At 44.2% G+C, this 20641-nt stretch overlaps 1 protein-coding gene across 1 annotated transcript in view; it reads left to right on the top strand.

The window, feature by feature from the left end:
* Positions 1-20641, top strand: part of LOC128684385 (zwei Ig domain protein zig-8) — a 548882-nt gene that overhangs the window by 510360 nt on the left and 17881 nt on the right. Inside the window, exon 6 of the mRNA XM_070095221.1 lies at positions 5947-6065. Coding sequence (XP_069951322.1) covers positions 5947-6065 — 119 coding nt within the window. The remainder of the gene's footprint in view (positions 1-5946; positions 6066-20641) is intronic.

Here is a 20641-nt window from a genome sequence, read left to right as displayed (position 1 = left end):
GAACGTGAGTGTACACACTGGAACCTGAGTGTATACGTGAGTGTGTACACTCACGCTCCCGTGAGTGTACACACGGGAACGAGAGTGTACACAGGGGAGCTTGAGTGTACACACGGGAGTGTGAGTGTAGACACGGGAGGGTGAGCATACGCACGGGAACGCGAGTGTACACACAGGAGAGTGAGTGTACACACGGGAACGTGAGTGTACACACGGGAACGTGAGTGTATGCACGGGAACGTGAGTGTACACTCGGGAACGTGAGTGCACACAAGGGAACGTGAGTGTACACACGGGAACGTGATTGTACACACGGGAACGTGAGTGTACACACGGGAACGTGAGTGTACACACGGGAACGTGAGTGTTCACACGGGAACGTGGGAGTACACACGGTTACGTGAGTGTACACACGGGAACGTGAGTGTATACACGGGAACGTGCGTGTACACACGGGAACGTGAGTGTACACAGGGGAAGTGAGTGTACACACGTGAACGTGAGTGTACACACGGGAGCTTGAGTGTACACACGGGAGGGTGAGTGTACACACGGGAACGTGAGTGTACACACGGGAACGTTAGTGTACACACGGGAACGTGAGTGTACACTCGGGAACGTGAGTGTACACAAGGGAGCTTGAGTGTACACACGGGAGTGTGAGTGTAGACACGGGAGGGTGAGCGTACGCACGGGAACGTGAGTGTACACACAGGAGGGTGAGTGTACACACGGGAACGTGAGTGTACACACGGGAACGTTAGTGTACACACGGGAACGTGAGTGTACACTCGAGAACGTGAGTGTACACAAGGGAACGTGAATGTACACACGGGAAGGTGATTGTACACACGAGAGCGTGAGTGTACACTCGGGAACGTAAGTGTACGCTCAGGAACGTGAGTGTGCACACGGGAACGTGAGTGTACAGACGGGAACGTGAGTGAACACACGGGAACGTGAGTGTACACGCGGGAACGTGAGTGTATACACGGGAACGTGAGTGTGCACACGGGAACGTGAGTGTACACACGGGAAGTGAGTGTACATACGGGAACGTGAGTGTACACACGGGAACTTTAGTGTACACACGGGAGGGTGAGTGTACACACGGGAGGGTGAGCGTACGCACGGGAACGTGAGTGTACATACAGGAGGGTGAGTGTACACACGGGAACGTGAGTGTACTCACGGGAACGTGAGTGTACTCACGGGAACGTGAGTGTACATACGGGAACGTGAGTGTACACAAGGGAACGGGAGTGTACACACGGGAACGTGAGTGTACACACGGGAACGTGAGTGTACACACGGGAACGTGAGTGTACACACGGGAACGTGAGTGTATGCACGGGAACGTGAGTGTACACACGTGAACGTGAGTGTACACACGGGAACGTGAGTGTAAACACGGGAACGTGAGTGTATGCACGGGAACGTGAGTGTATATACGGGAACGTGAGTGTACACACGGGAAGTGAGTGTACACACGGGAACGTGAGTGTACACACGGGAACTTGAGTGTACACACGGGAGGGTGAGTGTACACACGTGAACATGAGTGTACACACGGGAACGTGAGTGTACACAACGGAACGTGAGTGTACACACGGGATCGTGAGTGTACACAACGGAACGTGAGTGTACACACGGGAACGTGAGTGTACACACGGGAACGTGAGTGTACACACTGGAACGTGAGTTTACACAAAGGAACGTGAGTGTACACACGGGAGCGTGAGTGTACACACGGGAACATGAGTGTATACACGGGAACGTGAGTGTACACACGAGAACGTGAGTGTACACACGTGAGCGTGAGTGTACACACGGGAACGTGAGTATACACACGGGAGGGTGAGTGTACACACGGGAACGTGAGTGTGCACATTGGAACGTGAGTGTACACAAGGGAGCGTGGGTGTATACACGGGAACGTGAGTGTACACACGGGAACGTGAGTGTACACACGGGAAGTGAGTGTACACACGGGAACGTGAGTGTACACACGGGAGGGTGAGTGTACACACGGAAGGGTGAGTGTATATACCGGAACGTGAGTGTACACACGGGAAGTGAGTGTACACACGGGAATGTGAGTGTACACATGGGAACGTGAGTGTACACACGGGAGCGTGGGTGTATACACGGGAACGTGAGTGTACACACGGGAACGTGAGTGTACACACGGGAAGTGAGTGTACACACGGGAACGTGAGTGTACACACGGGAGGGTGAGTGTACACACGGAAGGGTGAGTGTACATACGGGAACGTGCGTGTACACACGGGAACGTGAGTGTACACACGGAAGGGTGAGTGTACACACGGGAGGGTGAGTGTACACACGGGAGGGTGAGTGTACACACGGGAGGGTGAGTGTACACACCGGAGAGTGAGTGTACACATGGGAGGGTGAGTGTACACACGTGAGGGTCAGTGTACACACGGGAGGGTCAGTGTACACACGGGAGAGTGAGTGTACACACGGGAGAGTGAGTGTACACACGTGAGGGTTAGTGTACACACGGGAGGATCAGTGTACACACGGGAGGGTCAGTGTACACACGTAAGGGCGAGTGTACACACGGGAGAGTGAGTGTACACACGGGAGAGTGAGTGTGCACACGGGAGGATCAGTGTACACACGGGAGAGTGAGTGTACACACGGGAGGATCAGTGTACACACGGGAGGGTCAGTGTACACACGGGGGAGTGAGTGTACACACGGGAGGGTGAGTGTACACACGTTAGGGTTAGTGTACACACGGGACGATCAGTGTACACACGGGAGGGTCAGTGTACACACGGGAGGGCGAGTGTACACACGATAGAGTGAGTGTACACACGGGAGAGTGAGTGTACACACGGGAGGATCAGTGTACACACGGGAGGGTGAGTGTACACACGGGAGAGTGAGTGTACACACGGGAGGGTGAGTGTACACACGAGAGGGTCAGTGTACACACGGGAGGATCAGTGTACACACGGGAGGGTCAGTGTACACACGGGAGGGCGAGTGTACACACGGGAGAGTGAGTGTACACACGGGAGAGTGAGTGTACACACGGGAGGATCAGTGTACACACGGGAGGGTGAGTGTACACACGGGAGAGTGAGTGTACACACGGGAGGGTCAGTGTACACACGAGAGGGTCAGTGTACACACGGGAGGGTGAGTGTACACACGGGAACGTGAGTGTACACACGGGAACGTGGTGTACACACGGGAACGTGAGTGTACACACGGGAACGTGAGTGTACACACGGGAACGTGAGTGTACACACGGAAACGTGAGTGTGCACACGGGAACGTGAGTGTACACACGGGAACGTGAGTGTACACACGGGAACGTGAGTGTACACACGGGAACGTGAGTGTACACACGGGAACGTGAGTGTACACACGGGAACGTGAGTGTACACACGGGAACGTGAGTGTACACACGGGAACGTGAGTGTACACACGGGAAGGTGAGAGTACACACGGGAACGTGAGTGTACACACGGGAACGTGAGTGTACACACGGGAACGTGAGTGTACACACGGGAACGCGCGTATACATACTTAGTTAATTTTAAGTTTATCTTTTAATAACACTTAACGGAAAGTCGATAAAATTTGAATATTTTATCACTTGAAAGATATTTACTTGCCTTCAGTCTCCCCTTAATAATAGTAATAATAATAATAATAATAATAATAATAATAATAATAGTAATAATAATAATAATAATAATAATAATAATAATTATAATAATAATAATAATAATAATAACAATAATAATAATAATAATAATAATAATAATAATAATAATAATAATAATAATAATAATAATAATAATAATATTATTGTTATTATTATTATTATTATTATTATTATTATTATTATTATTATTATTGTTATTGGTGCTGTTATTTTTATAATTGTCGATTTGTATTCTTCATATGGTATATCTCTTTTTCATTGTTCCCTTCTCTATCTGTCTGTCTGTCTGTCTCTGTCTCTGTCTCTGTCTGTCTGTCTGTCTCTCTCTCTCTCTCTCTCTCTCTCTCTCTCTCTCTCTCTCTCTCTCTCTCTCTCTCTCTCTCTCTCTCTCTCTCTCTCTCTCTCTCTCTCTCTCTCTCTCTGTCTCTCTCTCTTTCTCTCAGTTTTACCACCGACGCCTTTAACAAATATGAAACTAAGCTTTCGTCCGCTTACTGTATTTTTTTCTTTTGCTTCCAACAGCAGTTTTACTCTGACTGAACAAGCAACTGATAGCACGCATCATTTTTCAATATATCTTTCTTTAAATGCTACTCTCACTAAAATCATCCATCACGTAACACGACCCCAACTTGTTTTTCTTTTTAACCGGATTGTTCATTCCATGAATTTGAAAAGGCCAGTTGCAACAGTGAAGAACAGACGCGGACTGAAGAACAAGAACTGGAGGAACCGAACGGCCTTCACGTTCCACTACACCAGTAAACCGACGTGTACGTGTAAGATACATGGGTAGAGAGATTCATCCTCCTCAGGTGTTGAACATGTGTCTTGTTCATCAGAGGTTGATGAGTCGATGATGGTGTCCACTGAGGACACAACTCGGTCACAATGAGGGATAGTTCTGCCATCCTAATCGTGTCTAAAGAGATTAAATTCCTTTTCTGTTCAGGCGTTTCTGTTTGTAAGAACTAAGTGTGATGGTCGTGGGAAGTGTCGAGACAACAACATGATATATTGCAGTGAGACATAACAGACAACAGAGACTGCAGTCAGAAATAACAGACAAGAGACACTGCAGTCAGACTTAACAGACAAGAGACACTGCAGTGAGACATAACAAACAATAGACACTGCAGTGAGAAATAAGAAACAAGAGGCACTGCAGTGAGAAATAAGAGACAAAAGATACTACAGTGAGATATAAGAGACAAGAGACATTAGGGTGAGAAATAGGAGACAAGAGACACTGCAGTGAGAAATGAGACGAAAGACATGACAGTGAGACACAAAAGACAAGAGACATGACAGTGAGAAAAAAGAGACAAGAGACACTGCAGTGAGACATAACAAACAATAGACACTGCAGTGAGAAATAAGAAACAAGAGGCACTGCAGTGAGAAATAAGAGACAAAAGATACTACAGTGAGATATAAGAGACAAGAGACATTAGGGTGAGAAATAGGAGACAAGAGACACTGCAGTGAGAAATGAGACGAAAGACATGGTAGTGAGACATAAAAGACAAGAGACATTGCACGAAATGATAGATAAGGGACCTTACAATAGAATAAGAAACAAGAGAAATTACAATATAAAACGAGAGACATTGCAACAAGAGATATGATAAGAGATACGAGATATGACAATAACATAGTAGACAAGAGACATTACAGTAATATAAGAGGCAATACAAAAGGGATAAGAGTCAAGAGACATTAAGAGATATAAGAGACTAAAGACAATGAGAAATATAAGAGACTGAAGACAATAAGAGATGTAAGAGATTAAAAACAATAAGAGATAAGAGACAATGTAAAAAGAGATAAAAGTCAAGACACAATATAAGAGACAAGAGACAATAAAAGAAGATAGAAATTAAGAGACAAGAAATAATTAGAGATAACAAGCCTGGTGAAGTTGCCTCGATGCCGGGTAAAGGCTCTTGATCCTGGTAACTTGGAGCTGTCTTTTTTTCCCCCATCGAATTGAATCTGTTTCCCTACCCCTACAGGTTCAGAGCTTCCTGGTGACTTTTTTTAAGAGTTAACAATGTTTGATGCTTGAAATTTTTCACAATCTTCTCTCTCTCTCTCTCTCTCTCTCTCTCTCTCTCTCTCTCTCTCTCTCTCTCTCTCTCTCTCTCTCTCTCTCTCTCTCTCTCTCTCTCTCTCCCTTTCCCTATCTCTCTCTCTCTCTCTCAGCATCTCTCTCACCATTTCTGTGTCTCCCACAGGTGAGCATCCAGCAGCCATGCAGACCAACTGCTCTGCGGACCACTACAAGAGTGTGGGTCTGATGCTTGTGTCAGCTCTTCTCAGAATAGTGTGGCAAGCCTGTCTTCACGCAACTTAAGTGAGTGTGTGTGTGTGTGTGTGTGTGTGTGTGTGTGTGTGTGTGTGTGTGTGTGTATGTGTGTGTGCGTGTGTGTGTGTGTGCTGTCTGTGTCTGTATCTTTGTTTTTCTGTGTCTGTGCCAGGATGAGTGTGAGTTCTTTTACAGATCAGTTTTACAGACTAAGAGCTGTTATCCTACTTCAGCTCATTTCAAAGCCCAGCTCTATCTATGGTATACTACCCCCCGTCCCCCAGGATGCGACCTGCAACATTCGACTGTCACCCAGGTACCTACTTACTGCTAGGTGAACAAAGCGCAGAAGGCGTAAGGAAACATGTCCAACGTTTCCACTTATGCCTGGAATCAAACCATAGGACACTCAGTATGTGAGGTGAGTGCTCTAACAATCGAGCCACGGGAGGCTGTGTGTGTGTGTGTGTGTGTTCTCTCAGTGGGAAAAAGAGAGTGGTTCTAGAAAAGGACCAGCTGACAGATGGACACTGGGTGAGCCTTAAGAGATTTTTGGAGGCTGGATGCGTCCTCTCCTGCTACCCCCCCCCCTCCATCCTTACTTTTCTCTCCTGTGATCGACAATTTATTTTTAATTGCTGCTTCAGCTGTCCTCTCTCCATCTCTGCTCTATCTGTCTATCTACTCTATCATGGACACTTTCTCCCTGAAGAGCTTGTTTTTCCAACTGCTACTGGAAAGAATGTTTATCTAACTGGGCATCGTCTGTCCTGGGAATTCCTTCTGACTCTCTAAAACTTTAACACTTACTGAAATTTCGCTTCTCCTACTGAACACTCAATGAGTCCCATAATCATAACGTCAATACCAATGATTGCCATAATCATGACGTCAGTACCAATGATTGCCATAATCATGACGTCAGTACCAATGATTGCCATAATCATAACGTCAGTACCAATGATTGCCATAATCATGACGTCAGTACCAATGATTGCCATAATCATAACGTCAGTACCAATGATTGCCATAATCATGACGTCAGTACCAATGATTGCCATAATCATGACGTCAGTACCAATGATTGCCATAATCATGACGTCAGTACCAATGATTGCCATAATCATGACGTCAGTACCAATGATTGCCATAATCATAACGTCAGTACCAATGATTGCCATAATCATAACGTCAATACCAATGATTGCCATAATCATAACGTCAATACCATTGATTGCCATAATCATAACGTCAATACCAATGATTGCCATAATCATAACGTCAATACCAATGATTGCCATAATCATAACGTCAATACCAATGATTGCCATAATCATAACGTCAGTACCAATGATTGCCATAATCATGACGTCAGTACCAATGATTGCTTTAATCTCGTGCTCCTCCTCCTCTTCCTCACATCTCTTTCTTCGTGATCTATCACTAGCCTCTGGAAGTTTACAGATTATTATTATTCTCCCTGTTTCTTTCTTCAGTTGTCTTTCCCTTCTGACTGTCTCGTCCGTCGTTACCAGTTGTCTTACTGTTTCTCTTACCACTGTGTCTCACAGTCTCTTGTGAGCGTCTCTGCTAAATTAATTTCTCCATCATACATCCTAATTCATTTGCTCTTACTGTTTCTTTCATTATCATTGCCGCTTCCACTCTTTCCCTTATTTTTCTTCAAAAGCCTTTTCAGCTCTTTCACTTCCATTTCCAGCCTTTGGGCCTTTTCTTCAGCTGTCGATGTCCTTTATTCCAGATTTCTTTCAATTCAAGCTGCTTCCTTTCTCTTAGACACATTTCTGAGGATTTCTTCTGATGAGTATTTAACTGCCTTTCCTATTTTTCATCCATTTTGCTCTTCAACACCATTAGTTTAGAGTCTAAATATTGCAGTCTGTCCAGGTCCACTTGTAGTCTTTCTTGGTCCTCACCTATTTCTATTCTCGTCATTTTCTTCACATCATCTGCGAACGGAGACACCTCTGAATCTCATCGTTTCATTCACACTTTTCGTTTCCAGTTCTCTTATCCAGTTTACCCTCTTGCCTGTTTTTTATATACAGGGTTTGACAAGGTTAAGGCTCCCTAGCTTTACTGACAAGCTATTTATAGGTTAAGGATATCTATCTTTATTGACAAGCTAAGAGCTGTTACCTACATCACCTCATTTGAAAGCATTTTTATTGTTATGAGATATACAAGGAGGGAACAGTATGAAGTTGGAGCCATCTGTGGGCCAGCATTTTCATTTGATCAACTGACTTTATCTCGTTGACATCATTATGCTGTACGATTGTGTTCCATACTCGAGTCATCCTGGGTATATATGATCTCAGATGGAGTGATGTTCTGGAGAAGGGTACAGCCAGAGTGAAGTTGCTGCTTTCTGCCCGTCTTGTGGTGTAGAAGCTTGCTTCACGCTGTCCTCTCTCTCTCTCTCTCTCTCTCTCTCTCTCTCTCTCTCTCTCTCTCTCTCTCTCTCTCTCTCTCTCTCTCTCTCTCTCTCTCTCTCTCTCTCTCTCTGGTTGTGTCCCTGACATATTGGAGCTTGAAGTTCCCCATTACCACCTCCAGCATCTTAGCTCTCCAAGTTTCTGGCCCCCCGTGTGGCTCCAGGTTTTCCAGGTCTATCTCCTTATCTTCGCTTTACCCATGCGGACTGGTTTGGCCATTTCCACTGATGTGTTCACCATGGCTCTGTTGTTGCCAGTCGTATTCTTTTTCTTGATCTCTTGTTGTTTAGGAGAGTGTTCATCACCGCTATCACCATCTTGGGACCCCTGGTCTTGAGTCTGCCTACTAAATAGTCATTTGCTCCCTCTGTTTATTTCCCTCATCTCACCAACACCCACTGTGTGTGAGAGAGAGAGACAGAAAGAGAGAGAGAGAGAGAGAGAGAGAGAGAGAGAGAGAGAGAGAGAGAGAGAGAGAGAGAGAGAGAGAGAGAGAGAGAGAGAGAGAGAGAGAGAAGGGGAGGGGATGAGTAAGGAAAGTTCTCTTCACATTTCTTTTTTTTTTTTTACTCAGGGTTTGACAAGGTTAGGTTAAGGATCTCTAGTTTTATTGACAGGTTAAGGATTTCCAACTTTATTGGCAAGGCAAGAGCTGTTACCTACATCAGCTCATTTAAAAGCATTTTTATTGTTATGAGACATACAAGTAGGGAACAGGATGAAGTTGGAGCCATCTGTGGGCCAGCATTTTTATTTGATCAACTGACTTTATCTCGTTGACATCATAATGCTGTACGAATGTGTTCCATACTCGAGTCATCCTGGAGATAAATGATCTCTGATGAAGTGAGGTTCTGGATAAGGGTACAGCCAGAGTGATGTTGCTGCTTTCTGCCCGTCTTGTGGTATAGAAGCTTGCTTCACGCTGTCCTCGAAGTGGATCCAAGTGTGGTACTTTGACAATGTTGGCCTCGTCCATAACAGTAAGGCCACCCACATCCCTCCTATGTTGAAGGCTCTGCTGAAATGACAGATCTATCCAGGATGGGTCCAGGCGAGAGATGAGACGTCTTGCTCTGTTCTCTACTCTGTCAAGCAGTCGAGGATGAGAGGAGGGGGGGGGCAGGCAAACCAAGAAAGTGGAACATACTCAAGGTGTGAGCGTACTTGTGCCTCATACAGAATATTGCAACCCCTACTGTCAAGCAGATGCGAGATACGGCGAAGTGCTGTAAGCTTCCTGGTTAATTCTCTCTCTCTCTCTCTCTCTCTCTCTCTCTCTCTCTCTCTCTCTCTCTCTCTCTCTCTCTCTCTCTCTCTCTCTCTCTCTCTCTCTCTCTCTCTCTCTCTCTTTCCTAGCTCATCCACTTCTCATAATTAATTAATCTGTTGTGTGTTTTCTCCCGTGGTGTTGACGGGAACAGAGGAACAGTAAAGATAGAGAGTGAGGGTTGATAACGGAGGACAGAGGAGAACAGAGATATGGGATGGTATAATAAGTGGAACCGTAATGGATGGGTGAGGATAGTTGTTGCAATACAAAGTGAAAAAGCGGAAAGGCAGAAAGCAGCAACTTCACTCTGGCTGTAACCTTCTCCAGAACTTCACTTCATCTGAGATCATTTATCCCCAGGATGACTCGAGTATGGAACAAATTCGTATTCCATACTCGAGACAGAAAATATAAACAAAAATATGTAAAATTATTATGAACCTCTAAATCTCTGTGGGTCATTAAGCGTAAGGAGATCTGAAGACTCGATCCTCCGTTCGCTAAGCCCGACCAGATCTGCGATCAGTGAGGCTGATGGTAATTCGACAGAGGTGATGAGAAAGAGACAACAATCATATCATGAATATAGAAAGCAGGAGCATATTTCCTCACTCGGTAGTAAGTAGGTACCCAGGTATTAGCCGACTGTTGTGAGTCGCATCCTGGGGAAGAGGATTAATGAACTCTCAGTGGAAATAAGCCAGATAGTTTGTTGCCAGTGGCTTTGCTAGGGATTATTCTGCGATATTAACCTTCAGGATTAACAGTAACGAATAAAGTTAGTTTCGTCTCTAATTTTAAGAATTTAGAGAGAATTTAAGGCATGTAACTTGGATATTTTTTGCTGATAACCTCGATAATGATCTGTGCCATGTTGCCTGTCCCATGTTGCCTGTTCCATGTTGTCTGTCCTATGTTGCCTGTCCCATGTTGCTTGTCTAATGTTGCCTGTCCCATGTTGCCCTTCCTATGTTGCCTGTCCCATGTTACTTGTGCCAAGTTATCTGTCCCATGTTACTGGTTCCATGCAATCTGTCCCATGTTACTTGTCCCATGCTATCTGTCCCATGGTTACTCTTCAATGTGCTCCCATATCTCATAAGCAATCATTTATCCCTAAAGGGTGACACAGCGCCTGGGGAATGGGAGGTAATCCAGTTTCTCCTGAGGAAGGGCTGGAGGTTGCTAATCTTTCTGATCAATAGATCTTCACGGTGTCAGGGTACCTCTCTTCACTCCCTTTATCCTCTTAAAGACACGTCTGCCTCCCTTCCTCCTCTTAAAGACACCCTTGCATCCCTTCCTCCTCCTAAAATCACCCTTACCTTCCTTCCTTCTCTTAAAGTTATTCTTACCGCCCTTCCTCCTCCAAAAGTCACCCTTACCACCCTTCCTCCTGCTACAGGAGACATACATGACAAGCTCCTGGAGAAAAGCACTTATGACTGTCTGATTCAATTCCTTTAGGAATGCCAGATATAATTTTACGTAAGATATCAAGACGAAGAGTCCTACTGAAATAATAATTTCTGTTATTTCTGTGAAAATAGCGGATATCTTTGCCCTTTCCAGGAGCAGATGTTGAAGATGTAAACCAGAAATTTAAAGAATCAGCAAAAAGAAGCACGGTTTCATAGATGGCTGTTAAATATTTTGCACTCTAGCTGGAATAGTGGTCTTGCTTTCTATTTTGTGAACATGTAAGATGGCAGGTAAATCTTACAAACTTATTCATTCTTTCAATATGGATTTCTCTTCATTTTGTATGTATATTTTTGAAATAGTTTCTGTTATTTTAATGTGTCCTACAAAATTTAGAAGAACGCACGTGATACTGAAACAATGGGCGGTGATCTTCGGAATCATTAGCAGCTTACAGCTGATGAAGAGATGATTTTAAAGCTAACAAGCTGATGAACAAGGATAAGTTGATGAATAAGACACATGTGCATCAACACCTGAATAAGTTTGTTGAGAGACTGCTTGCCTGTGAATAATGTTTTTTGTTTTTTTTTTCACTCTAATACAGGGACATGATGATGGCGACATTTATAATAGAGCAAGTAGAAAAAGTGGAGATGCAGCAATTGTAGATGTGGTCACATGTGGGCGAGGCCCGCTAATCGAAGTAGGTCCGGCCCGCTGTATGAAAGTCGCCGTCCATATACCTCTTTATTAGAGTGAAAATCCTGTGGCCCAGGAGAAACATCTCTCACTGAAGATACCCAAGTGTTGTACATATGACTTATTCATCAACTTCTCAGGAATATATGACGACATGACGTTCGTGACCCAATGGGCTCGTGGGATACTGGCTGTAAACTAGACGTAAATATTATACGAATTAAGGTTTACTAGTGAAATCTAGCCTCGGATGACTCGTATATAATTCTGTTCTCGACTTATGATCGTGCAGAAATCAGTGACATGAAACAAAATGGAAAAATAACGTTCTGTTTGGAAGACACGGAGTTTTAAAGCAACCTAATTGTCTGGTAGAGGTGACCCACCCACACGGCTCCTGTTTAAGGTGCCGCGGGTTCAACCCCGTGAGGGAGGAACGAGCCTTAAGTGTTTTACATAATCACAACATATCTTCGGACCTGACTTTTAAAACTGTATCTGTGTAAAATGATAAAGGATCATGTCTGTAGCGTTTACCACAATTATAATGTTAAAAGTCAAGTTAGAAGATATACCGGATGAATACAATTGTCTTACTATGGAATTCATAGGATTCCTCCCAAGTTTTGATATGTAATCATAAACCTTGACATAACTCACTATTTTAACGTTTTCTGAACTTTTTTAAACATTGCTTTTAGAGAAATCCCATTTTATCCCGCTAAAATTAAAAATTATAGTGCTAAAAAGTATGGAATTTAGAGAAAAAAATGACAGAATATAATGTTGACTTCTTCAGTGGAGGCAGACACAGCAAGTAATGAAACATGTGTGGAGTGTCTGGGAAGACATAACAAAGCTACGTAGAGCTTTGCATCTTTGTTGGCAGTGAGAAAGAAAAAACTGAAAGGTGGCCCCCAACGTCTTATTTAGCACTAATCCCGTATGGGTCGTATAGTGCCTGGAGAGAGCGGGATGCAATCAGTTTCGATCAGAGGAAAAGGAGGAGAAATCTCTGTTCTAGGATCAAGAGCTCCCCCTCCCCATATCCCCCACCCAGCACTCCTCCACGCGGGAAAGATGACCCGCACCAGACTACAGCGGTAGGATATTCAAGACTCGGACGAATTTCACAAGAACGTGGTAGTCGGGCGGGGGAGGAAGGGTTGTGAGGATTCGGGGATTAGTAGAGGGAATTTGGAGGAGCCGAGGGGGGAGTGAATGGACAGAAGGGATGGGAGTTGATCAAAGGATCAACCATCAATTTCAGTCGATTGATCAGACTGGCCTTCGCCCCGCCCGGGCAGTGACCGAAATGAAGTTTTATACAGACATATGAAATGTTACGAAAATTACAAATAAATCACGTATACTCAGGAATACCTGAAATTATCACTCAGAGTGAAACCTTCGAAGTACATCGAAAAGCACAAATTAATTTTGTAAACTGAGAAACAACCCGAAATTTTCGCCCAAAACCAGACATGTTGAGACAAAAGAAAAATATAGCCAGTTAGGCCACCTATAACTTGATATAGCTGAACATAACTAGCTATAATATTTCTTCTATAATGTTAGAGAATAACACTGTTGCATGCGGTTACTACAGGAAAACGAGGTGCAGAAGCGGCCAACTGAGATTATGGTGGAATTCGTTGCAACGAGGTGGAAAAGAATTAGATCTGAAGTACTTTCCTAACACAGCCTGGAACACTACACTGTATACTGTAGAGTACCCACCTTCCTAACAGCCTGGAACACTACACTGTTTACTGTAGTGTACCCACCTTTCTAACAGCCTGGAACACTACACTGTTTATTGTAGTGTACCCACCTTCCTAACACAGCCTGGAACACTACACTGTTTACTGTAGTGTACCCACCTTCCTAACACAGCCTGGAACACTACACTGTTTACTGTAGTGTACCCACCTTCCTAACAGCCTGGAACACTACACTGTTTACTGTAGTGTACCCACCTTTCTAACACAGCCTGGAACACTACACTGTTTATTGTAGTGTACCCACCTTCCTAACACAGCCTGGAACACTACACTGTTTACTGTAGTGTACCCACCTTCCTAACAGCCTGGAACACTACACTGTTTACTGTAGTGTACCCACCTTTCTAACACAGCCTGGAACAATACACTGTTTATTGTAGTGTACCCACCTTCCTAACACAGCCTGGAACACTACACTGTTTACAGTAGTGTACCCACCTTTCTAACAGCCTGGAACACTACACTGTTTATTGTAGTGTACCCACCTTCCTAACAGCCTGGAACACTACACTGTTTACTGTAGTGTACCCACCTTCCTAAAAGCCTGGAACACTACACTGTTTATTGTAGTGTACCCACCTTTCTAACACAGCCTGGAACACTACACTGTTTATTGTAGTGTACCCACCTTCCTAACACAGCCTGGAACACTACACTGTTTACTGTAGTGTACCCACCTTCCTAACAGCCTGGAACACTACACTGTTTACTGTAGTGTACCCACCTTCCTAACACAGCCTGGAACACTACACTGTTTACTGTAGTGTACCCACCTTCCTAACAGCCTGGAACACTACACTGTTTACTGTAGTGTACCCACCTTCCTAGCAGCCTGGAACACTACACTATTTACTGTAGTGTACCTACCTTTCTAACACAGCCTGAAACACTACAATGTTTACTGTAGTGTACCCACCTTTCTAACACAGCCTGGAACACTACACTGTTTACTGTAGTGTACCCACCTTTCTAACAGCCTGGAACACTACACTGTTTACTGTAGTGTACCCACCTTCCTAACACAGCCTGGAACACTACACTGTTTATTGTAGTGTACCCATCTTCCTAACACAGCCTGGTACACTACACTGTTTATTGTAGTGTACCCACCTTCCTAACACAGCCTGGAACACTACACTGTTTATTGTAGTGTACCCACCTTCCTAACACAGCCTGGAGCACTACACTGTTTATTGTAGTGTACCCACCTTCCTAACACAGCCTGGAACACTACACTGTTTACTGTAGTGTACCCACCTTCCTAACAGCCTGGAACACTACATAGTTTGGAAATAAATGGTATAAAATACACTGTTTACTGTAGTGTACCCACCTTCCTAACACAGCCTGGAACACTACACTGTTTACTGTAGTGTACCCACCTTCCTAACACAGCCTGGAACACTACACTGTTTATTGTAGTGTTGCTACTTTCCTAACAAAGCCAGGAACACTAAACTGTTTATAGAAGTTGGGCTACCTTCCTAACATAGCCAGGAACACTACACTGTTCATAGAAGTTGGGCTACCTTCCTAACATAGCCAGGAACACTACACTGTTTATAGTAGTATAGCTACCTTCCTAACATAGCCAGGAACACTACACTGTTTATAGTTGTATAGCTACCTTCCTAAAATAGCCAGGAACACTACACTGTTTATAGTAGTATAACTACCTTCCTCACATAGCCAGGAACACTACACTCTTTATAGTAGAATAGCTACCTTCCTAACATAGCCAGGAACACTACACTGTTTATAGTAGTATAGCTACCTTCCTAACATAGCCAGGAAAACTGCACTGTTTATAGTAGTATAGCTACCTTCCTCACATAGCCAGGAACACTACACTGTTTATAGTAGTATAGCTACCTTCCTCACATAGCCAGGAACACTACACTGTTTATAGTAGTATAGCTTTGTAGATGAATGGTTCAGAGAACCGACATGTTGATAAATTAGACACATGTACAACTCTTGGGTATCTTTATTGAGGAAACGTTTCGCCACACAGTGGCTTCATCAGTCCATACAAAGGAGAATCTTGAAGAACAGGAGGAGAATGAGGTAATCAGTCCCTCAACCTTGAGTCGATGTGGTCAGTCCATCAATCTTGATGGACTGACTTGATGGACTGACCACATCGACTCAAGGTTGAGGGACTGATTACCTCATTCTCCTCCTGTTCTTCAAGATTCTCCTTTGTATGGACTGATGAAGCCACTGTGTGGCGAAACGTTTCCTCAATAAAGATACCCAAGAGTTGTACATGTGTCTAATTTATCAGTAGTATAGCTACCTTCCTCACATAGCCTGGAACACTACACTGTTTATAGTAGTATAGCTACCTTCCTCACATAGCCTGGAACACTACACTGTTTATAGTAGTATAGCTACCTTCCTCACATAGCCAGGAACACTACACTGTTTATAGTAGTATAGCTACCTTCCTCACATAGCCTGGAACACTACACTGTTTATAGTAGTATAGCTACCTTCCTCACATAGCCTGGAACACTACACTGTTTATAGTAGTATAGCTACCTTCCTCACATAGCCTGGAACACTACACTGTTTATAGTAGTATAGCTACCTTCCTCACATAGCCTGGAACACTACACTGTTTATAGTAGTATAGCTACCTTCCTCACATAGCCAGGAACACTACACTGTTTATAGTAGTATAGCTACCTTCCTCACATAGCCTGGAACACTACACTGTTTATAGTAGTATAGCTACCTTCCTCACATAGCCTGGAACACTACACTGTTTATAGTAGTATAGCTACCTTCCTCACATAGCCTGGAACACTACACTGTTTATAGTAGTATAGCTACCTTCCTAACATAGCCAGGAACACTACACTGTTTATAGTAGTATAGCTACCTTCCTAACATAGCCAGGAACAATACACTGTTTATAGTAGTATAGCTACCTTCCTCACATAGCCAGGAACACTACACTGTTGACAGTAGTATAGCTACCTTCCTCACATAGCCAGGAACACTACACTGTTTATAGTAGTATAGCTACTTTCCTCACATAGCCTGGAACACTACACTGTTTGTAGTAGTATAGCTCCCTTCCTCACATAGCCTGGAACACTACACTGTTTATAGTAGTATAGCTACCTTCCTCACATAGCCTGGAACACTACACTGTTTATAGTAGTATAGCTACCTTCCTCACATAGCCTGGAACACTACACTGTTTATAGTAGTATAGCTACCTTCCTCACATAGCCTGGAACACTACACTGTTTATAGTAGTATAGCTACCTTCCTCACATAGCCTGGAACACTACACTGTTTATAGTAGTATAGCTACCTTCCTCACATAGCCAGGAACACTACACTGTTTATAGTAGTATAGCTACCTTCCTCACATAGCCTGGAACACTACACTGTTTATAGTAGTATAGCTACCCTCCTCACATAGCCTGGAACACTACACTGTTTATAGTAGTATAGCTACCTTCCTCACATAGCCTGGAACACTACACTGTTTATAGTAGTATAGCTACCTTCCTCACACAGCCAGGAACACTATACTGTTTATAGTAGTATAGCTACCTTCCTAACATAGCCTGGAACACTACACTGTTTATAGTAGTATAGCTACCTTCCTAACATAGCCAGGAACAATACACTGTTTATAGTAGTATAGCTACCTTCCTAACATAGCCAGGAACACTACACTGTTTATAGTAGTATAGCTACCTTCCTCACATAGCCTGGAACACTACACTGTTTATAGTATTATAGCTACCTTCCTAACATAGCCAGGAACACTACACTGTTTATAGTAGAATAGCTACCTTCCTAAAATAGCCAGGAACACTACACTGTTTATAGTAGTATAGCTACCTTTCTCACATAGCCAGGAACACTACACTGTTTATAGTAGTATAGCTACCTTCCTAACATAGCCAGGAACACTACACTGTTTATAGTAGTATAGCTACCTTCCTAACATAGCCAGGAACACTACACTGTTTATAGTAGTATAGCTACCTTCCTCACATAGCCTGGAACACTACACTGTTTATAGTAGTATAGCTACCTTCCTCACATAGCCTGGAACACTACACTGTTTATAGTAGTATAGCTACCTTCCTAACATAGCCAGGAACACTACACTGTTTATAGTAGTATAGCTACCTTCCTCACATAGCCTGGAACACTACACTGTTTATAGTAGTATAGCTACCTTCCTAACATAGCCTGGAACACCGCTTGATATAATCTGTTCACCTGAAATTAAATTAGAACATCCTAACTATAGACGAGGTTGTGGTGTACGACAACTACTCAAAAAGGAGGAGAGACCATAGGGTCGATAAGAAGAGGAATAACAATAATGCTAAAAGAAACAATACAAGCGAAGGAAATTGAAACCCTAAAACAAGCAGTGTCGAAATTTTAGTGATTAATATACAAAGTAATTTTACATGGGAATTGCATAACAGTTAGCATATACAACTCACTAATTAACAATTCTTGGATGACAAGAGAGCTTGATAAGATAAAAAGTATTTGCATAATATACAAAGTGAATTATTAATCAAGAGTCACGTGAAAAGGAAAAAGTTAAGGAATTAAATTAGTTTATCGATTAAAAATAAACTGAGTAGCTTACGAGTCTGGAAGTTCAAATATATAGTTAATTGAATTTCTAAATGTAATGACGAGTTTTGTCATGCATCTGTATATACTGCAAGCTTAGGTTAGGTTAGGTGAGGTTTGTCAGTAAACAGGACAAGAGTTTCCTGACGCGGGTCTTAGCCATATGATGAGCCGCAGCTGGAGTGTTCGGTCATCTGGTCATCTTCTCTTATTGCAAGAGAAGCGACCAGAGTAATAGAAGACAACACACTAGCAGTATTAGACTTGGTATTGCTTACCTAGAACAGAGAAGTAAATTCAACCCAATCTAAATCCGTCGGTCAGAGAGATCCCGATGTATTTTAAGTACCACGTGAGTCTAAATATGACTTAGGAAATCAAGAAGAAAAAACGTATTATAGAGAAACTAAAGAAGATATAATATTTCAATGGACAGATATTAACGATTTGACGGAAGTTGTTATATAAATGGTTCAGAAAACCGACACGTTGATGAATGAAACACATGTGCAACAGTTGGGTATCTTTACTGAGGAAACATTTCGCCAGCCAATGGCTTCATCAGTCCAATACAGAGATGAATGGTGGTAGATAGGAAGGAGCTTGAGGTAATAAGTCCTTCAGCCAGAAGTCGTTGTATTCAGTCCACTTTTTACCTCAAACTCCTTCTCATCTACCAACATTCATCTCAGTATTGGAGTGAGGAAGCTACTGACTGGCGAAACTTTCCCACATTAAAGATACTCAAGTGTTGTACAAGTTAAATATTTGATTCCAAAAAGAATTGTAATAAAAAATATCATTTAGAGCCCCTGCAACAGGGACTACTAGAGCCCCTGCAACAGGGACTACTAGAGCCCCTGCAACAGGGACTACTAGAGCCCCTGCAACAGGGACTACTAGAGCCCCTGCAACAGAGACTACTAGAGCCCCTGCAACAGAGACTACTAGAGCCCCTGCAACAGAGACTACTAGAGCCCCTGCAACAGAGACTACTAGAGCCCCTGCAACAGGGACTACTAGAGCCCCTGCAACAGAGACTACTAGAGCCCCTGCAACAGAGACTACTAGAGCACCTGCAACAGGGACTACTAGAACACCTGCAACAGAGACTACTAGAACCCCTGCAACAGAGACTACTAGAGCACCTGCAACAGGGACTACTAGAGCCCCTGCAACAGGGACTACTAGAGCCCCTGCAACAGAGACTACTAGAACCCCTGCAACAGAGGCTACTAGAGCCCCTGCAACAGGGACTACTAGAGCCACTGCAACAGAGACTACTAGAGCCCCTGCAACAGGGACTACTCGAGCACCTGCAACAGGGACTACTAGAACACCTGCAACAGGGACTACTAGAGCACCTGCAACAGGGACTACTAGAGCACCTGCAACAGGGACTACTAGAGCCCTTGCAACAGAGACTACTAGAGTCCCTGCAACAGGGACTACTAGAGCCCCTGCAACAGAGACTACTAGAGCACCTGCAACAGGGACTACTAGAGCACCTGCAACAGGGACTACTAGAGCACCTGCAACAGGGACTACTAGAGCACCTGCAACAGGGACTACTAGAGCACCTGCAACAGGGACTACTAGAGCACCTGCAACAGGGACTACTAGAGCACCTGCAACAGGGGCTACTAGAGCCCCTGCAACAGGGACTACTAGAGCCCCTGCAACAGGGACTACTAGAGCCCCTGCAACAGGGATTACTAGAGCCTCTGCAACAGGGACTACTAGAGCCCCTGCAACAGGGACTACTAGAGCACCTGCAACAGGGACTACTAGAGCACCTGCAACAGGAACTACTAGAGCACCTGCAACAGGGACTACTAGAGCACCTGCAACAGGGACTACTAGAGCACCTGCAACAGGGACTACTAGAGCACGTGCAACAGGAACTACTAGAGCACCTGCAACAGGGACTACTAGAGCACCTGCAACAGGGACTACTAGAGCCCCTGCAACAGGGACTACTAGAGCCCCTGCAACAGGGACTACTAGAGCCTCTGCAACAGGGACTACTAGAGCCCCTGCAACAGGGACTACTAGAGCACCTGCAACAGGGACTACTAGAGCCCCTGCAACAGGGACTACTAGAGCACCTGCAACAGGGACTACTAGAGCCCCTGCAACAGGGACTACTAGAGCCTCTGCAACAGGGACTACTAGAGCCCATGCAACAGGGACTACTAGAGCACCTGCAACAGGGACTACTAGAGCCCCTGCAACAGGGACTACTAAAGCACCTGCAACAGGGACTACTAGAGCCCCTGCAACAGGGACTACTAGAGCCCCTGCAACAGGGACTACTAGAGCCCCTGCAACAGGGACTACTAGAGCCCCTGCAACAGG

The sequence above is a fragment of the Cherax quadricarinatus genome, chromosome 4, assembly GCF_038502225.1.
Source record: "Cherax quadricarinatus isolate ZL_2023a chromosome 4, ASM3850222v1, whole genome shotgun sequence".
NCBI classification, from domain to species: domain Eukaryota; kingdom Metazoa; phylum Arthropoda; class Malacostraca; order Decapoda; family Parastacidae; genus Cherax; species Cherax quadricarinatus.
Note: the sequence above shows the minus strand (reverse complement) of the source record. Positions and strands in the feature narration are given on the sequence as shown.